At 27.5% G+C, this 19,650-nt stretch overlaps 6 protein-coding genes across 6 annotated transcripts, besides 1 other annotated feature; 5 read left to right on the top strand and 1 right to left on the bottom strand. All coding sequences in view use genetic code 12, as the record gives it.

The window, feature by feature from the left end:
• Positions 1-858: 858 nt before the first annotated feature.
• CD36_87120 (zinc finger-containing transcription factor, putative) lies at positions 859-2,420 on the top strand (the record flags this gene model as incomplete). The annotated part of the gene is made up of 2 exons (XM_002419567.1): positions 859-930; positions 1,041-2,420. The coding sequence occupies 2 exons, from the start codon at positions 859-861 to the stop codon at positions 2,418-2,420; spliced, it is 1,452 nt and encodes a 483-aa protein (XP_002419612.1).
• Positions 2,421-3,464: 1,044 nt separating this feature from the next.
• Positions 3,465-4,102: a mobile genetic element.
• A 3,573-nt stretch (positions 4,103-7,675) lies between these two features.
• Positions 7,676-9,826, top strand: CD36_87110 (WRY family protein, putative; the record flags this gene model as incomplete). Its single annotated transcript, XM_002419566.1, has 1 exon — positions 7,676-9,826. The coding sequence occupies one exon, from the start codon at positions 7,676-7,678 to the stop codon at positions 9,824-9,826; it is 2,151 nt and encodes a 716-aa protein (XP_002419611.1).
• A 2,141-nt stretch (positions 9,827-11,967) lies between these two features.
• MRS6 (Rab escort protein, putative) lies at positions 11,968-14,013 on the top strand (the record flags this gene model as incomplete). The annotated part of the gene is made up of 1 exon (XM_002419565.1): positions 11,968-14,013. The coding sequence occupies one exon, from the start codon at positions 11,968-11,970 to the stop codon at positions 14,011-14,013; it is 2,046 nt and encodes a 681-aa protein (XP_002419610.1).
• A 551-nt stretch (positions 14,014-14,564) lies between these two features.
• On the bottom strand, positions 14,565-15,953 carry CD36_87090 (cell wall protein, putative; the record flags this gene model as incomplete). The annotated part of the gene is made up of 1 exon (XM_002419564.1): positions 14,565-15,953. The coding sequence occupies one exon, from the start codon at positions 15,951-15,953 to the stop codon at positions 14,565-14,567; it is 1,389 nt and encodes a 462-aa protein (XP_002419609.1).
• An 847-nt stretch (positions 15,954-16,800) lies between these two features.
• CD36_87080 (40S ribosomal protein S12) lies at positions 16,801-17,232 on the top strand (the record flags this gene model as incomplete). Its single annotated transcript, XM_002419563.1, has 1 exon — positions 16,801-17,232. The coding sequence occupies one exon, from the start codon at positions 16,801-16,803 to the stop codon at positions 17,230-17,232; it is 432 nt and encodes a 143-aa protein (XP_002419608.1).
• Positions 17,233-17,640: 408 nt separating this feature from the next.
• Positions 17,641-19,476, top strand: CD36_87070 (conserved hypothetical protein; the record flags this gene model as incomplete). The annotated part of the gene is made up of 2 exons (XM_002419562.1): positions 17,641-17,687; positions 17,778-19,476. 2 exons carry the CDS (start codon positions 17,641-17,643, stop codon positions 19,474-19,476), a joined length of 1,746 nt encoding a protein of 581 aa, XP_002419607.1.
• Between the last annotated feature and the right edge of the window lie 174 nt (positions 19,477-19,650).

Here is a 19,650-nt window from a genome sequence, read left to right as displayed (position 1 = left end):
TCAGGTTTAATTCACAAGATAAATAGATAGACAGATAGAATTGTTTGGTTTGATGTATGGGTAGTAGTTGTGACAACTATCGAAGGGGGGAGGGAAGGTAGTAAATTAGTTAATTGTTGTCTTTGTTACCAATCAAACAATTTAAGCTTATGGTAAAGTTTTTTTTACTACATACCAGATACCAGTAAAGAAGAAACAACCTATAATGGGAATTCAACAAGAACAAAACAAAAAAAGAATCGATATCGAAATCGAAAAACTATTAACTTTTCTAAAGGGGGGGGAAGAGGTTACAATATTTCCAAACGTTGAAAGAATAAAGTATAACCAGCCTAATAAAGAATACAAGGGGAGGGTGGGGGGACGGGTACCCGAGGATAGGGACCATATGTTTCCCCCATTTCCCCCATTGAGAAGATCTTTTTGTTCTTTATCAGTTTTTTAAAATATACATCTTGAGTAGTGGTAGGTAGTATTGCCAATTATTATACTTTACCAAATATAACAAATAAAGAAGTACTATCAAGATTAACAATAATTAAACTAAACTAAATTAAATTAAACTAGACTAAACTATTAAGAAACCTCGGTGATAAACTAAAATTAAAATTAATAAAAAAAAACACTAACAACAACTAGCCTAACCCTAACCCTAACCCTAAACTTATACCCGCCTTTGTAAAGACAGACAAACAAATTTAAGATCCCCCCTCCGCCCCTCCGCCCCTCTGCCCCACCCCACCAAAAAAAAAAACTAACCATTAACTATTTAATTTCTGCATAAATTTATAAAATAAAACAAATTCTTCTTTTTCTTCTTCTTGTTCTTGTTCTTAATTATCATCATTATCATCATCAATGTCTAAAAAAAGAACAACAATAAAACGATCAAGAAATGGTTGTTTAAGTTGTAAAAAATTACGTATCAAAGTATGTTGAAAGAGATTGGGGGATGAGAAAGCAGAGGAAGGAGAGGTGGCAAAAAAATAATTCAATTCTTTTTTTTTACTAACCAAAAGTTATTATTTTTTACTTTCTAGTGTAATGAATCAAAACCAACATGTGAATATTGTTTACATACTAATCGAGAATGTATTTATACAATTCCTAAATTACAAGAATATCTTGATACTTTTTCAACATCATTAGAAATATTAGAAGCAATACTGACATCGGATCAATTATTATTATTATCAACAACAACAACAACAACAACAACCTTAATTACAGAATATTCTTTACCAATTGAAAAAGATTATTTATATCGAGAATTAATTTTAACTCAACCAACAAGTATTTTAGGTATATCAAAATTTGAATTAAAATTATTAAAATTTTATGATTATAAATGTATATCAAATTTTTTTTCTTATAATAATAATCAACAAATTCATAATACTTGGAAATATAAAATTCCTCAATTATTTAATCAAAGTAAATTAATTAAAAATAGTATATTTGCTTTAACTTCAATGATTTTACAATCAACTTTAATTAATATAAATTTTAATGATTATTTACAAATTAATCAAATTGAAAATAATTTATTTAATTCAACTTTACAATATTTTTTCAATGTTTTAAATCAAACAAAATCAATCATCAACAACAACAACAAAGAAGATGATGATGATGATGCTAATTTTATTGATTTTCAAAATGTTATAACTGCAAAAGAATTGACAGTTTCTAGTACAATATTATTTACAATGTTAGCAATTAATCCTAATAAATTATTACCATTAATATCATTTGATCAATCACAATCTGATTTTTTATCAATTTCAAAAGGTATAGTATTAATAATTACTAAATCTAGTCCAATTATATTTGGTTCTGATTTAATTGGAATTATATATTATGGAACTTTAAATGGTATTAATCCACCTAATTTAAATAATCCTATTTCTCCTATAATAAAAAATTTAATTGATGAACTCAACAAAAATTATCACCATCACCAATGTTACCAATGTTACCACCAATGTTACCACCACCAATGTTACCAATATAAAGCAAAATATGAAATCTTTTATGAAACATTAGATATATTAAATAAAGGAATTTATGCAACTCAATTTTTTGAATTCCCCGTACCATTTTTCCGATGGATAAATTTAATATCGGATGATTTCCGAAAATTATTATATGAAAAAGATAAATATAGTATTAAATTATTATATATATTTTCTATTTTATGTTTATATTCTGGATTTTATTTAAATGATGAAATGAATATTTGGAAAGATTTTATAGATTGGTATATTAATAACCAACAACAACAACAAGAAGAAGAAGCACAAGAAGCACAACAAGGAGGACAATTTGAATTTTCAATGGATAAGAAATTATATCAATTGATAATATTGGAGAAAAAACGATGTGATAAATTTAAAGATTTTGCTAAATTTGATCTATAAATGGGGGGTGTGGGGGTGGGAGGTTACTGAATTGTATGAAAATAACAACAACAACAACAACAACATAATAGATTGTATTTGATTTGATTAGATTTGATTTGATTGGATTGGATTGGATATACTTGTGATGGAATATATTTAAGTAATAAACGAGTTATAATTGGGGAAAAGAAACAACAACAACAACAACAACAACAACAACCATAATTGTCATGGATGATATATATATATATATATACTTCTAACCCATAAAAAGGATGATTAAAATTCTTAGATTGTTTATAATATAATTAGATTATAATTATTATAATTTAATATTTATCTATATCTATATCAATTACTTTCAATTTCAATTTCAATTTCAATATCAATTTCAATCTTTATCATTATCATTATAAAATAATAATTCTTGTAATATTCTTTCATCTCATGTACTGTGTTTTTCCTCCCCCTCTTCCCCTTCCCCCATCCCCCGTCCCCCGTCCCCCCTTCCCCCCTTCAACCTTATACATATTTCTGATATACTTTTTATAAAGCCTATCTATCTATTTATCTATCTATTTATCTTTCTATTTTTCTTTCTTACTTTCTATAATGTGATTTTAATAATCATGGAAGAGAAATTATTATAATAGATTTTTGAATTTTTTTTATAATTATCGTAAATTCCTTGTAAATAAGAAAGAGGCTTAAGAAAAAGGCTTAATAAATGGCATAATAAATGATTTAATAAATGGCTTAATAGAAGGTTTTTTTTGCGAAAATTTTACAGATATTTGATAATAATGATAATGATGATAATGATAATGATAATGATGATGATGATGTTGGGAGGATGGTGGGGTGGGGTTGGGGTTGGGGTTGGGGTGTGGTTTATGGGATGCCATTGGGGATGAGATTATTTAAAATGCACATAATATTAGGATCAGATATATTGTATAATCAATTGAATTAGATTCCTAAAAAAATAAAAAAAAAAAAAAAAAGGAAAACACTCATTTTCCCTCTTTCCTTTCTTAGTTGGTGGGTTATTATTGTTGTTGTTGTTGACTTCTAGCACCTTGAGATTGTTCTGTCATCACTATTCTGACTTGATCAAGACTAATGCAAGTGTTTCCTGTATTATTATTAGAGTAGAGTAGAGTAGAGTAGAGTAGAGTAGAGTAGAGGATGATTGATCTAATTCTATGTGAAATACTATAGTAGTGCTTTTCAATATACTAGCCCCAATTTACAAACTCTTATTATATTATAAATATAATCGGTCGGTAATCACTCTATATATATATATATATAAGAAATCATCAATAGATTTCTAGTGGTTGTTAGTCTCTGAAGTGGATTTCACACACACACACACACACACATATATATCTATATATATCTATATAATCCAACCTTTCTTTTTTTTTTTTTTTTCTAACTAACACACTCTTAGTTTTATTATACCCCTAATAGGAATTAACCTTAATCCATGAATAACATATGGTAGTTAGTTAGTTAGTTGGGTTGGGTTGGGCTTTTCATTAATTAATTAATTAATTAGTTCAACTTAACAATAATAATAATAATAATGGTATTCACAATAACTATATTTAAGGTAATAGTCAACCTGTTTACAAAAAAAAATAACCTTATGGGTTTTTCACACTAATCAAGAATTAACATTAACATTAGCATCAGCTGTAATGTTAACTTCTGGTGATGATGGTTATGAATAAATTAAACTAATTGTAGTAGTAGTAAATAATATATTGGTCCAAATTTTCATTAATTCATCATCATTATTATTATTATTATTGTAACCAAATTAAATTAAATTTAAATTTAAATTTGGTTTGGTTTGGTTTGGGGTTTAGATTAGATTGAGGAAATATTATGTTTTGTAAGTAGTTTTTTGTGTATTCCAGTTGTTGTTGGGTTTGTAGTTTGTGGTTTGTGGTTTGTGGTTTGTAGTTTGTTGCATATTTACGTGGGAAATCATCTCTCCACCCCCCCTTCCCATCTCCTCTCAACTTACGATGATTATCATCGTTGGAGTTTAAAACCTTGTTGTTAATGTTGTTGTTGTTTTTGTTTGTTGTTGTTGTTGTTGTTGTTGATTTTGAATAATCGATAATTATTAATTATTTACAGTTTCCATCACCACCTCGTCTTTTTTAGTTTAGTTTAGTTTAGTTTGGTTTGGTTTGGTTTATGATTACCTTGGTAAGAGTATATAAAACTTGATTAATAAATTCCAATATAAATTTATTAAAAAAGAATATGATGATGATAGTGATGATGATGATGATGATGGTAATGATAATGACAATGCAAATCTAATTAAATTAGTAAATTTATATAAAAAAAAAAACTGTTATTAATGTTTAACTTCTGTTTAATGCACACTTTATATAAATCTATTTATTATTTACTACTGCAAGATCTAAACAATATTCTAGTTTTTTGATAAGATTGTTATTGTTATTGTTGTTCTGTTCTCTATTGTTCTGTTCTGTTCTCTGTTGTTGTTTAATAGATATAGTAATCTGTGTATATTAAAATATGGAAGAAGACCACGTGTAACTTTATAATATCAAAATTTTTAATCAAACAATATTTAAAAGCTTTTTGTTGGTTCTTCTTCTTCTTTTAATTAATTAATTAATTAATTAATTTTTTTTTTAAAAAAAAGAACTGTTTATGGATTTACAATTAGTAAATAACTATACTATAAATTAGTCACTAGTTTCAACGTCAACATCAACGGGTGGTGGGTGGTACTATTTTTATTACTGTAGTAGTAGTAGTAGTAGTAGTATTACTGTAGTTACTAAAATTTTTAATGTCAACTAACATATTTATAAACTTCAAATATATATATATATATATATATGAAAATAATAGACAATAATAATAATTATTCAATTGGACTATATGTGTATTAGAACTTTCTTAGATCTCTGTTTCTATATATTGGGTCTAAACACAATAATAATAGTAAGGAGTGTGTTGTTGTTTATCTGTTTTCTTTTTCTTTTAAAATTATTCTATTAGTCAACCCCCCCCCCACTAACCCCCTCAATATAAAGTGTTTATCATTTATTCTTCTTCTTGTTCTTCTTCTTCTTCTTCTTTAATTGTTTAATTCTATTTAGGTTTTGGATTTGTTAATTAATGAGATTTATATAATAGAACACTTTGAATTATTTCTTTTATGTCTTTTATGTCTTTTATGTCTTTTTGGGTGTTAAGAGACACCAGAAGTTTAATGAATCTCCTTCTCTCTCTCTCTCCTTTCTTCTTTCTTCTTTCTTCTTTCTTTAATTGGTTGAAAAGAATAAACCATAAATAACATATATATTCCCGTTAATAATTAACTCAAGAGAGGTAAGAAGGTAGGAAGGAAAGAAGGAAGGAAGGAAGGTGGTATCATACATTATATTATTACTCCTATTTTTTTTTTTTTTTTACCAATTTTTTAAAACACAATTTTTATATTAAATTAAATTTGAAATATATCGATATTGACGCGTTCATATATATATATATGTTTATGTTTATGTTTATGTTTATTAATTAACAATAGTGTATATTAATCATTATTGTTTAAATTGTGGATAGTAAGATTATATTATTCATTGTTAATAATAATTGTCGTCACCACGTTGACTTATAACACAACACAGCAACAACAACACAACACAATAATAATCATTATTATTGCCATTAATTTGTGAAATAAACATTTAAGATATATAAGAGATAGATATATAAGATATGATTTTATTCATAAAAAAAAAAAAAAAAAAAAAAAAACGTTTTAACAATGCATTTTGAAGTTAAAAATAAAAAAAATCATCTCATAGTTCTTTTATAGTTCTTTTATAGTTTTATAGTTTTTTTGTTCCAATATCAAAGTTTATGGTTTTTTTTTCTTTAATCCGATACGATACGATACAATCTAATTCTATTCTAATCTAATTCTATTCTATTCTATTCAGTATCATTATCATCATTATCATTATCATTATCATCATTATCATTATCATCATTATCATTATCATCACTTTAATTATTTTATTCGCTCAATTTGGGAGTGAGTTTTTTGTGTAATCTCCTTTTTTTTTTTGGTTTTTTGGTTTTTTGGTTTTTTTGTTTTTGCATCACTTGACTAAATATAACAACACATACATACATATACACACTCAATCACACACACCAACTGTTGGTTGGTTGGTTGGTTGGTATGTATATGTGTGGCTCTTGATCGATGTATATCGTCTCTTCTGACTGCCCACGCACCCACCCACGCACCCACATACCCCCTTGTTTTATATGTATATGCATCTCTCTTACTCTTGTCCAATAATAATAATAATCATGAGATTCAAGACCCCCTCCCTCCCCCCATGTGCGTGTGTGTATATGTGTATATGTGTTTTATAATTTTATAAATTATTAAAGAAAGAAAAGAAAGAAAAGAAAGAAATTTATAGAACCACCAACCAATTAACCAAACCAATGAACAAAACAAACCAATTCTTATATATTTTCACTTTAGTGTTGGGTTGGGTTGAATTGTTGGATTGTTTGGTTTTTTTTTTGAATAACACTAAACTAAATAAGACCAATAACCAATTTTACGCTATTGTTTAAAAACTAACCATCAACAACAACAACCACCCACCATCACCAGTAATATTTCTACTACGGTTATTGTTGTTGTTGTTGTTATTGTTGTTGTTACTGTTGTTGTTTTGTGAAACTTTTCTTTTTAACTCATTCTTCTTCTTCTGTCTATCTCTTTCTCTTTCTCTCCTTGGAATTAATATTATTATTCTTCTTCTTATTTAAATCGTACCCACTGATGGTGGTAGTGGTAATGGTTTTAGTGATTCAAATAGGCACAGGAAGGAAACGAAAATTATTTTCTTGCAAAAAAAAAAAAAAATAACACACAATAAAAATATAAAACAATAAAAATATATACACCAAAAATTCAATTCCATTTGGTGCATCTCTTGTTCCTAGTTTTCATTAAATATTGAATGTTGAATGTTGAATAGTGGTTTATATATATATATATATATATATATAGCCTCTTTTGTTTTTAATTCTTTCTTTTTTTGATTCTTTTTTTTTAAAAAAATTGTAGATCTTTCAATTTTACCATTTTCCATTTCATTCGCTTTACTTTCACTTTCACTTTTACCTTTTACCTTTCCCATCTTTAACTTGTTGATAATTTTTTTTTTTATTTTTCAATCATTATGGATCAATTATTACATTTATTTAATCATCAATATTTAGATTCTTCTTCAATTAAATTATCATTACGACGGAAACGGAAATTGACCATTTTTGGTCTTTTCTTATTTTCATTAATATCTTTAATGATAATAATAACTTATTCTAATAATAATATCTTACCAGGATTATCAAATTCTGATTATTATTCTTCTTCTTCAACTTCAAGTTCAAGTTCAACTTCAAAAGAAGAAAATAAATTTCAAGAAAAAATTCATCAACATCAAACTACTAAACCAGGTAAAAGAACAATTATTTTCCCTAATAATTTTAATCATCATAATCATAATGGTGGTGATCGTAATTTAGTTGAATATTATGTTAAAAATATGGAACAAGCTTTAGATCCAGAAGATTTAATTTATCGTAATCGATTCACTTATAAATTACCAACAATTCCTTATAATGAACAAACCATTGAAATGTTTAATGATGGAGGTGATAATAGTAATATTGATACTTGTCCTAAAATGTCAACAACAATTAAAATTGAATCATCATCAGTAATTAATAAAAATGGTGATTTAAAAAAAATTTTGAAAACTTTTTTACAAGAAGATAGTTTTTATTATAAAGAATTATCACCATTTTTCCCTGATTTAAAAAAACATTTTGATGAAGATACTATTAATAAACATTGGTATCAATTTATTGGATCAACTGTATGGTTAGAACAATATGGTGTTCATTTAATGGTATCAAGAATTATTTATACTGAAAAAGATCAAGGACTGCCAAAATTTTCTTTAGCTTATTTACAAATTTTTGATAAAAATTGGCAAGAAATGGATAATGTTGAATTAATTGTTCCTAATCCTTCTAAAAAAATTAATTCCATTAATTCCATTGAAAAAAATGGGGGACATTATGATTATGGTTATAAATCTGTTTTATATCCTACTATTGCTCATATACCAGTTTATCATAATTCTAAACAAATTGGGGGGAGATTTTATGGAATTGAAGATCCAAGAATTGTATTAATTAAAACATCATTTGGTTATGAAGAACCAGTATTAATTTATAATTCTTATCATAGAAAAATTCTGGAAAAAATTTTTAATAATGATCAAGAAGGTAAAATAAATTTTAATAATTATCGTTCATTATTTATTGGATGGTTATGGAAAACTCAATTAGGTAAAAAACATGTTGAAGAATTACCAAATAATGAATTTAAAAAAAATGAATATATTAAAATTAAAGAATTTATTAAACCAAATAATCATCGAAGTAATACTGAAAAAAATTGGGCATTTTTTATAAATTATCAAGAAAGATTAAAAAATGGATTTGATTCTTATGTTTATTTTGCTAATCAATTGAAAAATTTAAAAATTTTAAAATGTCCCATTATAAATGATGAGGATAATGATAATGATGAGGATACATGTGAATGGGAATATCAATTAGATGATTATGAAGGAGCAGGAGTATTACATGGTGGAACAGAATTAATTAATATTAATCAACTTTTAAATCAATATAATTATCAAGAATTAAATTCTATAAAAGATTTAATTCCTAATGATAGACAATTTTGGGTAGGATTTGCTCGTGCAAGTATTAAAGATTGTGGTTGTGGTTCAAGAATGTATCGACCAAATTTATTAGTATTAATGAAAGATGGTAATACTAACAGTAACACTAACAGTAACTCTAATTATAAAATTGCTTATATATCTTCATTTGTTGATTTAGGAATTGAAGTTTTACCTTGGGATTTAAATAAAGGATTATGTGAACATTATAATTTAATTATACCTAATGGAATTTCTTCTTGGACAATTGAAAAAGATTCTAAAATTAAAAATAAAAATAAAAATAAAAATAATCAAATAATGGATTATATGGCTTTTACAATATCTAGACGTGATGCTACTGTTGATATTGTTTATATTAAAGGATTATTAAAAGCATTATTTTCTGGTGAATCTGGTAAACATTTATTAGCAATTGAACAATCAGGTTTTAAACTGGTAAATAATATTGATTGTGCTTTAAAAAATTCCGAAAAATTTTGTAAAATTTATGGTGAAAAATTTAAAATTGATCAACAACAACAACAACAAGAACAAGAAAAAGAAAATAACCAACAACAACAACAACAATAATAGAATTAACTTAACTTAACCAAAACATAGCAAAACAAAACAAAAAACAATAATAGATAGATTAGTTGTAATAAATATAATGTATAACAGTAGTAATAGTTAATAGAATACTACTACTATCCAAAAAAAAAAAAAAAAAAAAAAAAAAGAAAATAGTAAATATAATGTGAATTATATTTAAACCTACATATTAATAGCTTGTATTTTCTCAAATTGACAGTTTCGGGCGTTGTCAAGGGAGGAGGAGGAGGAGGTGAAGAAGAAGAAGAAGAGTAGATATATATATATATATATATAGAAGTGTCCAACTCTAATAGTATGATGATGATGATGATAATGATTGATACTCAGGAGACCTTAGCTAGACTAGACTAGAGTTGGTGTTGTTGTTGTTGTTGTTGTAGTTGTTGTTGTTGTTGTTCCTTATTACCTCTATAACCATAAAACTATGATGTTTTGAAGATAAATCCATTAATAAATAAATTGGATATTAGGAAATATTGGTTTTATATAATTTATATGATACTTACTACCACAATAATTCAATCAATAATTCAATCAATTTAGCAATCAATTTAGCAATCAATTTAGCAATCAATCAATCAATCAATCAATTAACATTAACAATAAATAGAATAAAGTTATCCCCAACCAAGGAACATTCTCTTTAAAACGGGTCCCCCCCCCCCCCCCCTCCACCCCCACTCCCCAAACCTACCTACTAGAAGAAAGAATGCTTTATATGTATATAATAATAATAACTTCCATCTTTTATATATATTTCATACTTTAGATTAGATATTCTTTCTTTCCCTTTTCCCGTTTCCCGTTTCCCGTTTCCCTTTTCCCCAATTATCTTTTGTTTAAGGTGTTAATATTTATCTTATCTAGATCCTAATATTGATTGAATTAACAGCTCCTCTACCCTCTTTTTTGTAAAGTAAGTAAGGTTGGATGGATGGATGGATTGAAAGCTGAAGTAGTAGTAATAGTAGTAGTAGTAGTGGTGGGTGGTTATCTGTTCAATTATCCGAGGATTCGGCTCGCACTCGGACCAAGGCAAGAAAATGGACAAGGATGGGTAATGATTTTATTATTTTGTCTTTGCAAAATTTCCTTAACATCCGAAAAGTTGATTTATACTTTGATTAATATCTATATATATATATATGTGTATATATATGAAACAAACAGTTAATGGTAGAAACCCATAGGGTTGAAAAAAATTTAAAAGGCGGAAATATGAAAAGTTGTAACATATTTTGTCCACAACCATTACTGATGAACTATTTATCAAGATTACTTTAATTATTAATTTCAATTTTGTGATTAGAGTTAACTTATGTGGTGGTTAACAGAGAACGTCTTAAACTCTCCATAAGAGCAAGAGTAAGAGCAAGAGCAAGAGAGACCAATAAAGTATACCAGACAAATAAACAAAAGGTAAGGTAAAGCAAAGGGGAACAAAATAGATTTCTTAAAACAAACGTATGAACAATTAAGAGGGAAAGGAATTCTAATATCAATCAATGGTTTATAAAAGAAAGAATTTAAAATTGATTGATATTATATGACACACAACAACAACCACAACAACAACCACAACAAACCATACACACCATACACAGCGTACACACGTACACGCACAAAGGGAAAAAAAAAGAAGAAAAAAAAAAATTTTTTTCTTCTTCTTCCAACTTAATTTAATTTAACAAGAATTTTATAACTAATATATACCAACCAACAATTCTTTATCCACTTTTTTTTTTTTTTTTTTTTTTTTTTTTCAATTCAATTCATTTCAATTCAATTTCTTTACTTCATTTTCTTTCATTATTTATTTGTATTATTAATCTGATTAATTTGTTTCTTTCCCTCCACCCTCCCCTTCCTGTCTAACAAATTGGTCTCCCATTTAATTGAAACTACCATTCTAACATTTACAACTTTAAACTCCCCCGCCCTGACCCGACACTAACTTCAACACCACCTTCTAGTCATCATAATCAGATAACAATCAATAACTGTATCTTACCTTAGTATACTTCCCCCCCCCCACCCATCAACACTACTTGATTAATAAGTTCCCGCCCGTCCCGCCTTCCCTCCCCCCACAAAACACAAACATAACTACTACTCATATGAACTTTTCTAGAACTGAAAGACGTAAATCAATGGCTGAACGTAGACCAAGTACTGTCTATACTCCACCAGTGATTCCTCATTTAGCAGGATTAGAAAAACCTCAAGATCAATATTTAAAAATGGACAATTGTGATGTATTAATTATTGGTACTGGATTACAAGAAAGTATTTTGGCAGCAGCATTATCTTGGCAAGGAACTCAAGTATTACATATTGATAATAATACTTATTATGGAGATTCTTGTTCTACTTTAACTATTGAACAATTGAAAAAATGGTGTGGTGATGTTAATTCAGGTAAAATTCATCATTTTCAAGATGCACAAATTTATATACCTGGAGGTAAACAAAGTAATCAATATACTTCAAAAGATTATGGAATTGATTTAACTCCAAAAATTATGTTTTGTCAAAGTGATTTATTATCTTTATTAATTAAATCTCGAGTTTATCGATATTTAGAATTTCAAAGTTTATCAAATTTTCATGTTTTTGAAAATGATGATTTCCAACAAAAAGTTAATGTTACTAGTAAACAAGATATTTTTATTGATAAATCATTATCATTATTAACTAAAAGATATTTAATGAAATTTTTGAAATTTTTATTATTAGATTCTGAATTGGATTATAAACAACGAATTAAACCTTATTGTCGTGGTGGTAATGGTGGTGGTGATAATGATAATGATACTAATGATTGTTCTATACAAGATTTTTTACGTCAAGAATTTAAATTACAAGATCCTCAAATTAATGAATTGGTTTATTCTATTGGATTAAGTTATAAAGAACAAACTTCTACTAAACAAGCATTAATTAGAATGAAAAGATTTTTAAGTTCATTTGATATTTATGGGAAATTTCCTTGTATGATATCTAAATTTGGTGGTCCTGGAGAATTACTGCAAGGATTTTGTCGAAGTGCAGCAGTTGCTGGTACAACTTATAAATTAAATACTAATTTAATTGATTTTGATCCAATTTCTAAAATTGCTCATTTTGATGATGGTTGTCATATTAAAATTAATGAAAAAATTATAATTTCTCCAACTCAATTACCAAAATTTTTACAATCTTCTTATAATAAAGTCATTGAAAATTTACAACCTTATTATATCACAAGATTAGTTACAGTTGTTCGTCGAGATTGTAAAGAATGGATGTCAGGTAATGAATCACTGGCTATAGTTGTTTTCCCTCCTCATTCATTACCAACTGATAATCAATATTCAGTACAAGTAATTATACAAAATGGTAAATCTGGAGTTTGTCCTGATGGTCAAGCCATTTGGTTTAGTAGTACAGTTGAACAAGATTTAAATCGAGCTAAAATTGATTTAGAATCAGCTTTTGAAAAAATGGAAACTTCATTATTAAGAGAAAGTTCAGAAGAAATTGTTTCTGATATATTAGATGATAATGATTTTATTATGAATAATCAAACTGGTACACCAATTTTAGTTAATTCATTTAAATTAGGTTCTTCATTAATTAATTTTGTTCCTAAAGAAAAATTAGAAATTGTTTGTAAATTAGGTTATATTGAAAAAACTTTTATTAATCCTGATTTATCAAATATTTTTAAACCAACTTGTGAAAATAATATTATTTATAAAGATGTTAAAGATGCTAATAATGAAATTATATTCACTAATATGCCAAGTTCAGAATTAAGTTATGATGGTATTATAACTGATGTTAAATCTATTTATCAAAGAATTACCGGTACTATTGATGATTTTTTCGATGTTGATTTTGAAGATGAAGAAGATGAATATGATAGAAATAATCAACCTATGGTTCAACCAAAAAAAAATTCAGTTGTTGGTGGGATTGTTGGAGGAGGAGGTGGTGGTGGTTCCTCTATTACTAATCTTACAGCACTTCGAGAACAACATAATGAAATTAATCATAATGATAATGCAATTGATAGTGATAGCGATGATGATGATGATGAAGAAATGCATGATATGCATGATAATGAAGAAGATCATGGAAGAGGTCCAGAACCATTTGGTGCTGATGAAATGGAACTTTAAAGAGAGACCATGGCTACTACTTGAAAATGAAAGGTAGAAATAATATAAGAGGGATTTTTATCCTTCCCCCGTCCTCCGTTCTTCTTCTTTCATCTTTTCCGCTTTTTTTATTGGTTTTGGTTTTGGTTTTGGTTTTGGTTATGAATCATTGATATTCTATTATCATCTTATTCCTTTTTGGAAACTTAAATCTTTATAAAATTATTTACCAATCAATCAATCAATCAATCAATCAATCAATTAACCCAAAAAGAAAATTTTTTTTCTTAGTTGTTTCTATATTTATATATATATATATTTTTTTTTTCTTATTATCTTGAAATCTTTATCAAATTTTGTATTTATTAAAATAAAAACATAATAATAATAATAATATTTATTTATTTATTTATATATTTATATATTTATAGTTAAAATAAGAAAAATCAACATGAATTAATGGTATATTATAAAACTATCTAGAATTGAAACAACAACCTAATTTAACCTAACCTAACCTAACATAACCTCCCTCTCACCCCCCCTCTTCTTTTCTTTTCTTGATTGATTGATTATGTGAAAAACATAATCATGATTAAAATCAAATTTGTCCATACAATATTAATCAAATATTTATTATTATCAATTAATTTATTACCATTACCAGTTAAACTTCCTGTAGTTGAAGGAAATGAAGTAATTGTACCAGAATAACTTGAATAATCTTTAGTATTAGAATTATCAGAACCAGTAGAACCAGTGGTGCTAGTAGTACTAGTACTTAAAGTTGATTCAGCAGCTATGGTTTTTGAAGCTGAAATTGAATTTAAAATCAGTCCAAATAAATTTCCTCCATCACCACCACCACTCTTACTAGCAGAAGAAGTAGAGGAGGAAGAAGAATTTTTTGAAATGGTTGAATTTGAATAAATAGATTTACTTGATGATAATTTCTTAGTATCAATAATGGTAGTTGTAATACTACTTGAATTAAAATATTTTGATGTTGTAGAACTTGAATGATTATTAATAGTATTTGTAGTTGCACCTAATCCATTAATTAATGATGCAAGAAATTCAGAAGAATTAGGAATAGATTTAATGCCATTATCATTAGAACTAGAATTAACTCTTGATGTTATACTTGCACTATAAGAATTTGAATTTGAAGTTGAGCTTGAACTTGAACTTGAAGTTAATGATCCACTGTTTTGTGTTGAGGTTTTAATATCAGATATTGATTCTGAATTTCCAAATAATGTCAACACCCCATTGCCATCATCATTACTAATAGTTGGTTGTGATTTAGTATTGGACAATGATGATGATGAAGAAGAAGAAGAAGGAGATGATGATGATGATGATGATGATGATGTTTTTGTTGTTGTTGTTGGAACAGAATTAGATTGATCAATTCCAATTGATAAATTTGGATTACCAAATAATGTTAAAACATTATCTCCAGAAACTGATATTGGTGTAGATCTAGTTGTGATAGATGTTGTTCCCAATAAATTGATATTATTATTATTATTATTATTATTAGTTGGTGAATTTGTTGTTGTTGTTGTTGGTGGTGGTGTTGATCTGGTAGTGGTAGTCGGAGTAGAAATAGGAGTAGATGAAGTTGTAATTTGACCTAATGTAGTACGACCAACAGCAAATAATCCTTGATACCAAGGAGCAGCAGCAGTTGCCGAAGAAGAAGCAACTGGGGCAACAGCTTTGGTTGTTCCAAGAACAATATCACTAGCTTGAATAGTAGAAATTGGAGTAAATGCTTGTGTTGCTTGTGTTGCTTGTGTTGTAGCTGTTAATGCTGCTCCTGCTGGTTGAGTTTTTGAAGGAGTTCCAAATAATTGATACCAAAAAGTATTTTCTGTAGTTGTATCAACAGTATCTTTAATTTGTAATCCCAGAACTATTGGAATTGATACAATTAATAATGTTGATTTTTTCATAATGATTTTGAATATACTTTTGTTATTATTAAAGAAAGAAAGAATATTTATTGAACTTCCTTCCTCCTTCTCCTCCTCTTTTCTCAGTATTATAATTTCAATTGGGAACTCATTACTCTATTTATATATCAATATCACGTTTATATATATATATATCAATTTGTTTAACCTATTTGGTATATGAATATAACATCAATCAAACAATTGATTTCAACCTAAAAAAAAAAAAAAAAAAACAAAATTGAATTAAATTAATTGCCTAATTAGGTTAAAGAATTGATTTTTTTTTTTAGACGACGCAGCATGGAAAGAAGAAAAGGAAAAAGTTTAGCACCTGAATAAAACTGTTGTTGTTGTTGTTGCTGGCGGTGTTTACTTTATAGTTTCCTAAATTGATTATATCTCCGTCAACAATATTAGTACTATCTCCACCACCACCACCACCACCACAACCGAAGTCAATTATTTATCATGTAAACTCTTGTTGTTCTATGTTTATTCGGTGCACAACACATAGAGATAGGCACGTGAATAGAAAAAAAAATGGCCCTGTGTTGAATTATTGGTAGCGCTTAGGGCTATAGCCCTAATTTATTTGTTTTCCACACGACCACACATATTTTTTTTTTCTCCTGAGATTCTTTCTCTTCTATGCTCTTACTCTCTTACTCTCTCTCTCTCTCTCGTAGACAGTGAAAAATTTCCATTGGTGTTCCCACTTTCTATCACTTCTTTCTTCTTTTGGAAACCACTGAGCAGTAAATTAATTTACTTGACGAAGAAGTCTATACATAAATATAAACTTATCTTTATCACCACTACCACCACCAAAGGAAAAAAAAAGAAAATGTCTGACGTTGAACAAGAACAAATTGTTGAAGAAGTTGTTGTTGAAGAACAAACTGGTGCCATCACCATTGAAGATGCTTTAAAAGTTGTTTTAAGAACTTCTTTAGTCCATGATGGTTTAGCTAGAGGTTTAAGAGAAGCTTCTAAAGCTTTATCTAAAAGAGAAGCTCAATTATGTGTTTTATGTGATTCTGTTACTGAAGAATCTATTATTAAATTAGTTGAAGCTTTATGTAATGAACCAGAAGAAAAAATCCCATTAATTAAAGTTTCTGATGCTAAATTATTAGGTGAATGGGCTGGTTTATGTCAATTAGATAGAGATGGTAATGCTAGAAAAGTTGTTGGTGCCTCTTGTGTCGTTGTTAAAAACTGGGGTGCTGATTCCGATGAAAGAAACATTTTATTGGAACACTTTTCTCAACAATAAATGAATGAATATGAATTAATATAAAGGAGAAATCTTTTTTATTTAATTTTCTTTGGGTTTTTGATTTTATATTTTATATTTTGTATATCTGTATTTAATATAATATAATATAATATAATATAAACAAATTGATTTATATTTAAAAAGAGACATTAGCCAGAAATGTTGTAAATGTGGATATGTTTGCTTCTATTCTTTCATTTGTTTTGGAGTGTCAGATCAATGACAATCTCAATCTCAATCTCAATCTCAGAAAACCTTAAAAACACAACAACAACAACAACAAAAGAAAAAATCAAAACATAAAATAAAACAATCTCAAATTCGTACACATTTGTTGTTGTTTACATTTTATCTCTACAAACTACCACCACTACCACCACCACCACCACCACTTCATTTTAAACTATGAATAACAGAGAATTAAAAAAAGATGCAAGAATACGAGGTTCAGGGTATGATATAAATACTTGTTCTGGTTTAACCTTTTTTTTTTTTTTTTTGTTTGTAATATTTACTAACAATTAGCTTTCCTTTTTTTCTAGTCAACGAAATATACAATCATCTCAATTAAATATCAATCAAGAACCAATATCTGATAGGAAAATCAAAAAAGATTCACGAATTCGAGGTTCAGGTTCAAGAAATGTAAAAGTAAATCATTTAAATATTGATCCATCAGAAAACAAACGATTAGTGTCTCAACTTTCATCAGCTTTAATTAAAGATGGAGATTTAGAATTATCACGATCAAGTAGAAGAAAATCATCTATACTACCTTATAAAATTATTGAACGACCGAAAATATCTCGGAAATCAACTACAAAACGAGTTAGTTTCAAAGAAAATGAACAACAACCACCACCACCACCACCACCACCACCACCACAACAACAACAACAACAAGAATCGGATCAAATATCAAATTTGCAAAATTTCAATGATCAAGAAAATTTCGACTATTCACAATCAAATATAACTGAAGATTCACTTATACCGTCAATTGAATCACAAATTGGAAAACCGAAAAAAAGAAAACCTTCACGTGGGAAGATATCAAAAAATGCCACTGACAGTAATGACAGTTTATCAACGGGATCGATTTTGAAAAACACCAATAAACTAAATTCCAAATCCCCCAAACCAAAATCTAAAATAGACACACATTCAAACTTAATTAAAAGACATTCTGTATCTAAATCAATTTCTGGTGATAATCCAAGAAGAAGTTCCATAATGGAAACAAGTCTTTTTGGTGATACTGAAAGTGAAGATTCAAGAGTCAAAACAATATCCAATGCATCTAAAAAAATATCATCTGGTTTGAAAAAATCATCAAACTCTGTTGAATCTTCACTTATTTCAGAATCATTAACCAAAGAAGTAGAATCATTCCAACCATCACCCATAATTTCAAAACAACCTAATGTTGACATAGCGTCAAGTGAAGAATCTGAAGTAGACTCGGAGGTGGAGGATGATGATGATGATGATGATGATGATGATGACGACGACGACATTGGAAACAGAAATGATGGTGCTTATTATGATCCAGATTATGGCAAACCAATCATATCACGTAGAAAAAGATTACCTATCATTTCATCTCGAAAGAAACGGGTGCTACCATTATTTGATAATGATAATACTAATGTTAATGGTGGGAAAATTAGGAAAACATTAACAATTGATTATCCAAGTCTTGTGAATGCAGCAAATACTCGAGGTCGAGTACAACGAGCAAGAATGTTAGATGTTTTACGATATTTGGTGTCTTCATTTGATCCTGAAGTTCCTGATAATAGATTACATTTACATCAACGGTTTCAAAAACATTTACTTGCTAGTATTGATAATATTAGAGATGCAGCAACTTCAGTAGAAGATGTGGCGAAAAATATTGCTTCAGTTCAAAAAGCGAAAAAACAATTGAGACAAATGATATTGGATTTAAGAAAAGATCATACTGATATAGGTAATCAATTGAATGAATTACGTCTTCAAGTAACAAATAAAAAGAAAGAAACCGAAAGTTTGAATATGATACATAATCAATTACAAGAAGTTAAAACTTACATTGAAACCCCAGATAATAACAATAATGTTAAAATCAATGGAAATTTAAGTGCTACTGTCCATATGCAACTTTCATCATTGCAAAAAATTGCCAATCAAACTTCAGGATTACGTCCTACACTTGAACGAATAAACAATAAATTAGAAACTTTGGATAATAGTATATAACATGAACCAGTATATATACATATATATAAAGTGTTTATATAGTTTACAAAATTAGTACGAATAAAATAAACTCAATCACCTTGAAAAGAAAAATCCCCCCCTATTAATTTGAACATTATATTCTTTGAAACATTTGAATTGAGTTATTCCATCGTTAATCATAGAAGCAAAATG

This window comes from Candida dubliniensis, chromosome 3 (genome assembly GCF_000026945.1).
Source record: "Candida dubliniensis CD36 chromosome 3, complete sequence".
Classification (NCBI taxonomy): domain Eukaryota; kingdom Fungi; phylum Ascomycota; class Pichiomycetes; order Serinales; family Debaryomycetaceae; genus Candida; species Candida dubliniensis.
The sequence above is the reverse complement of the archived record's forward strand: the minus strand, read 5'-3'. Positions and strand labels throughout refer to the sequence as shown.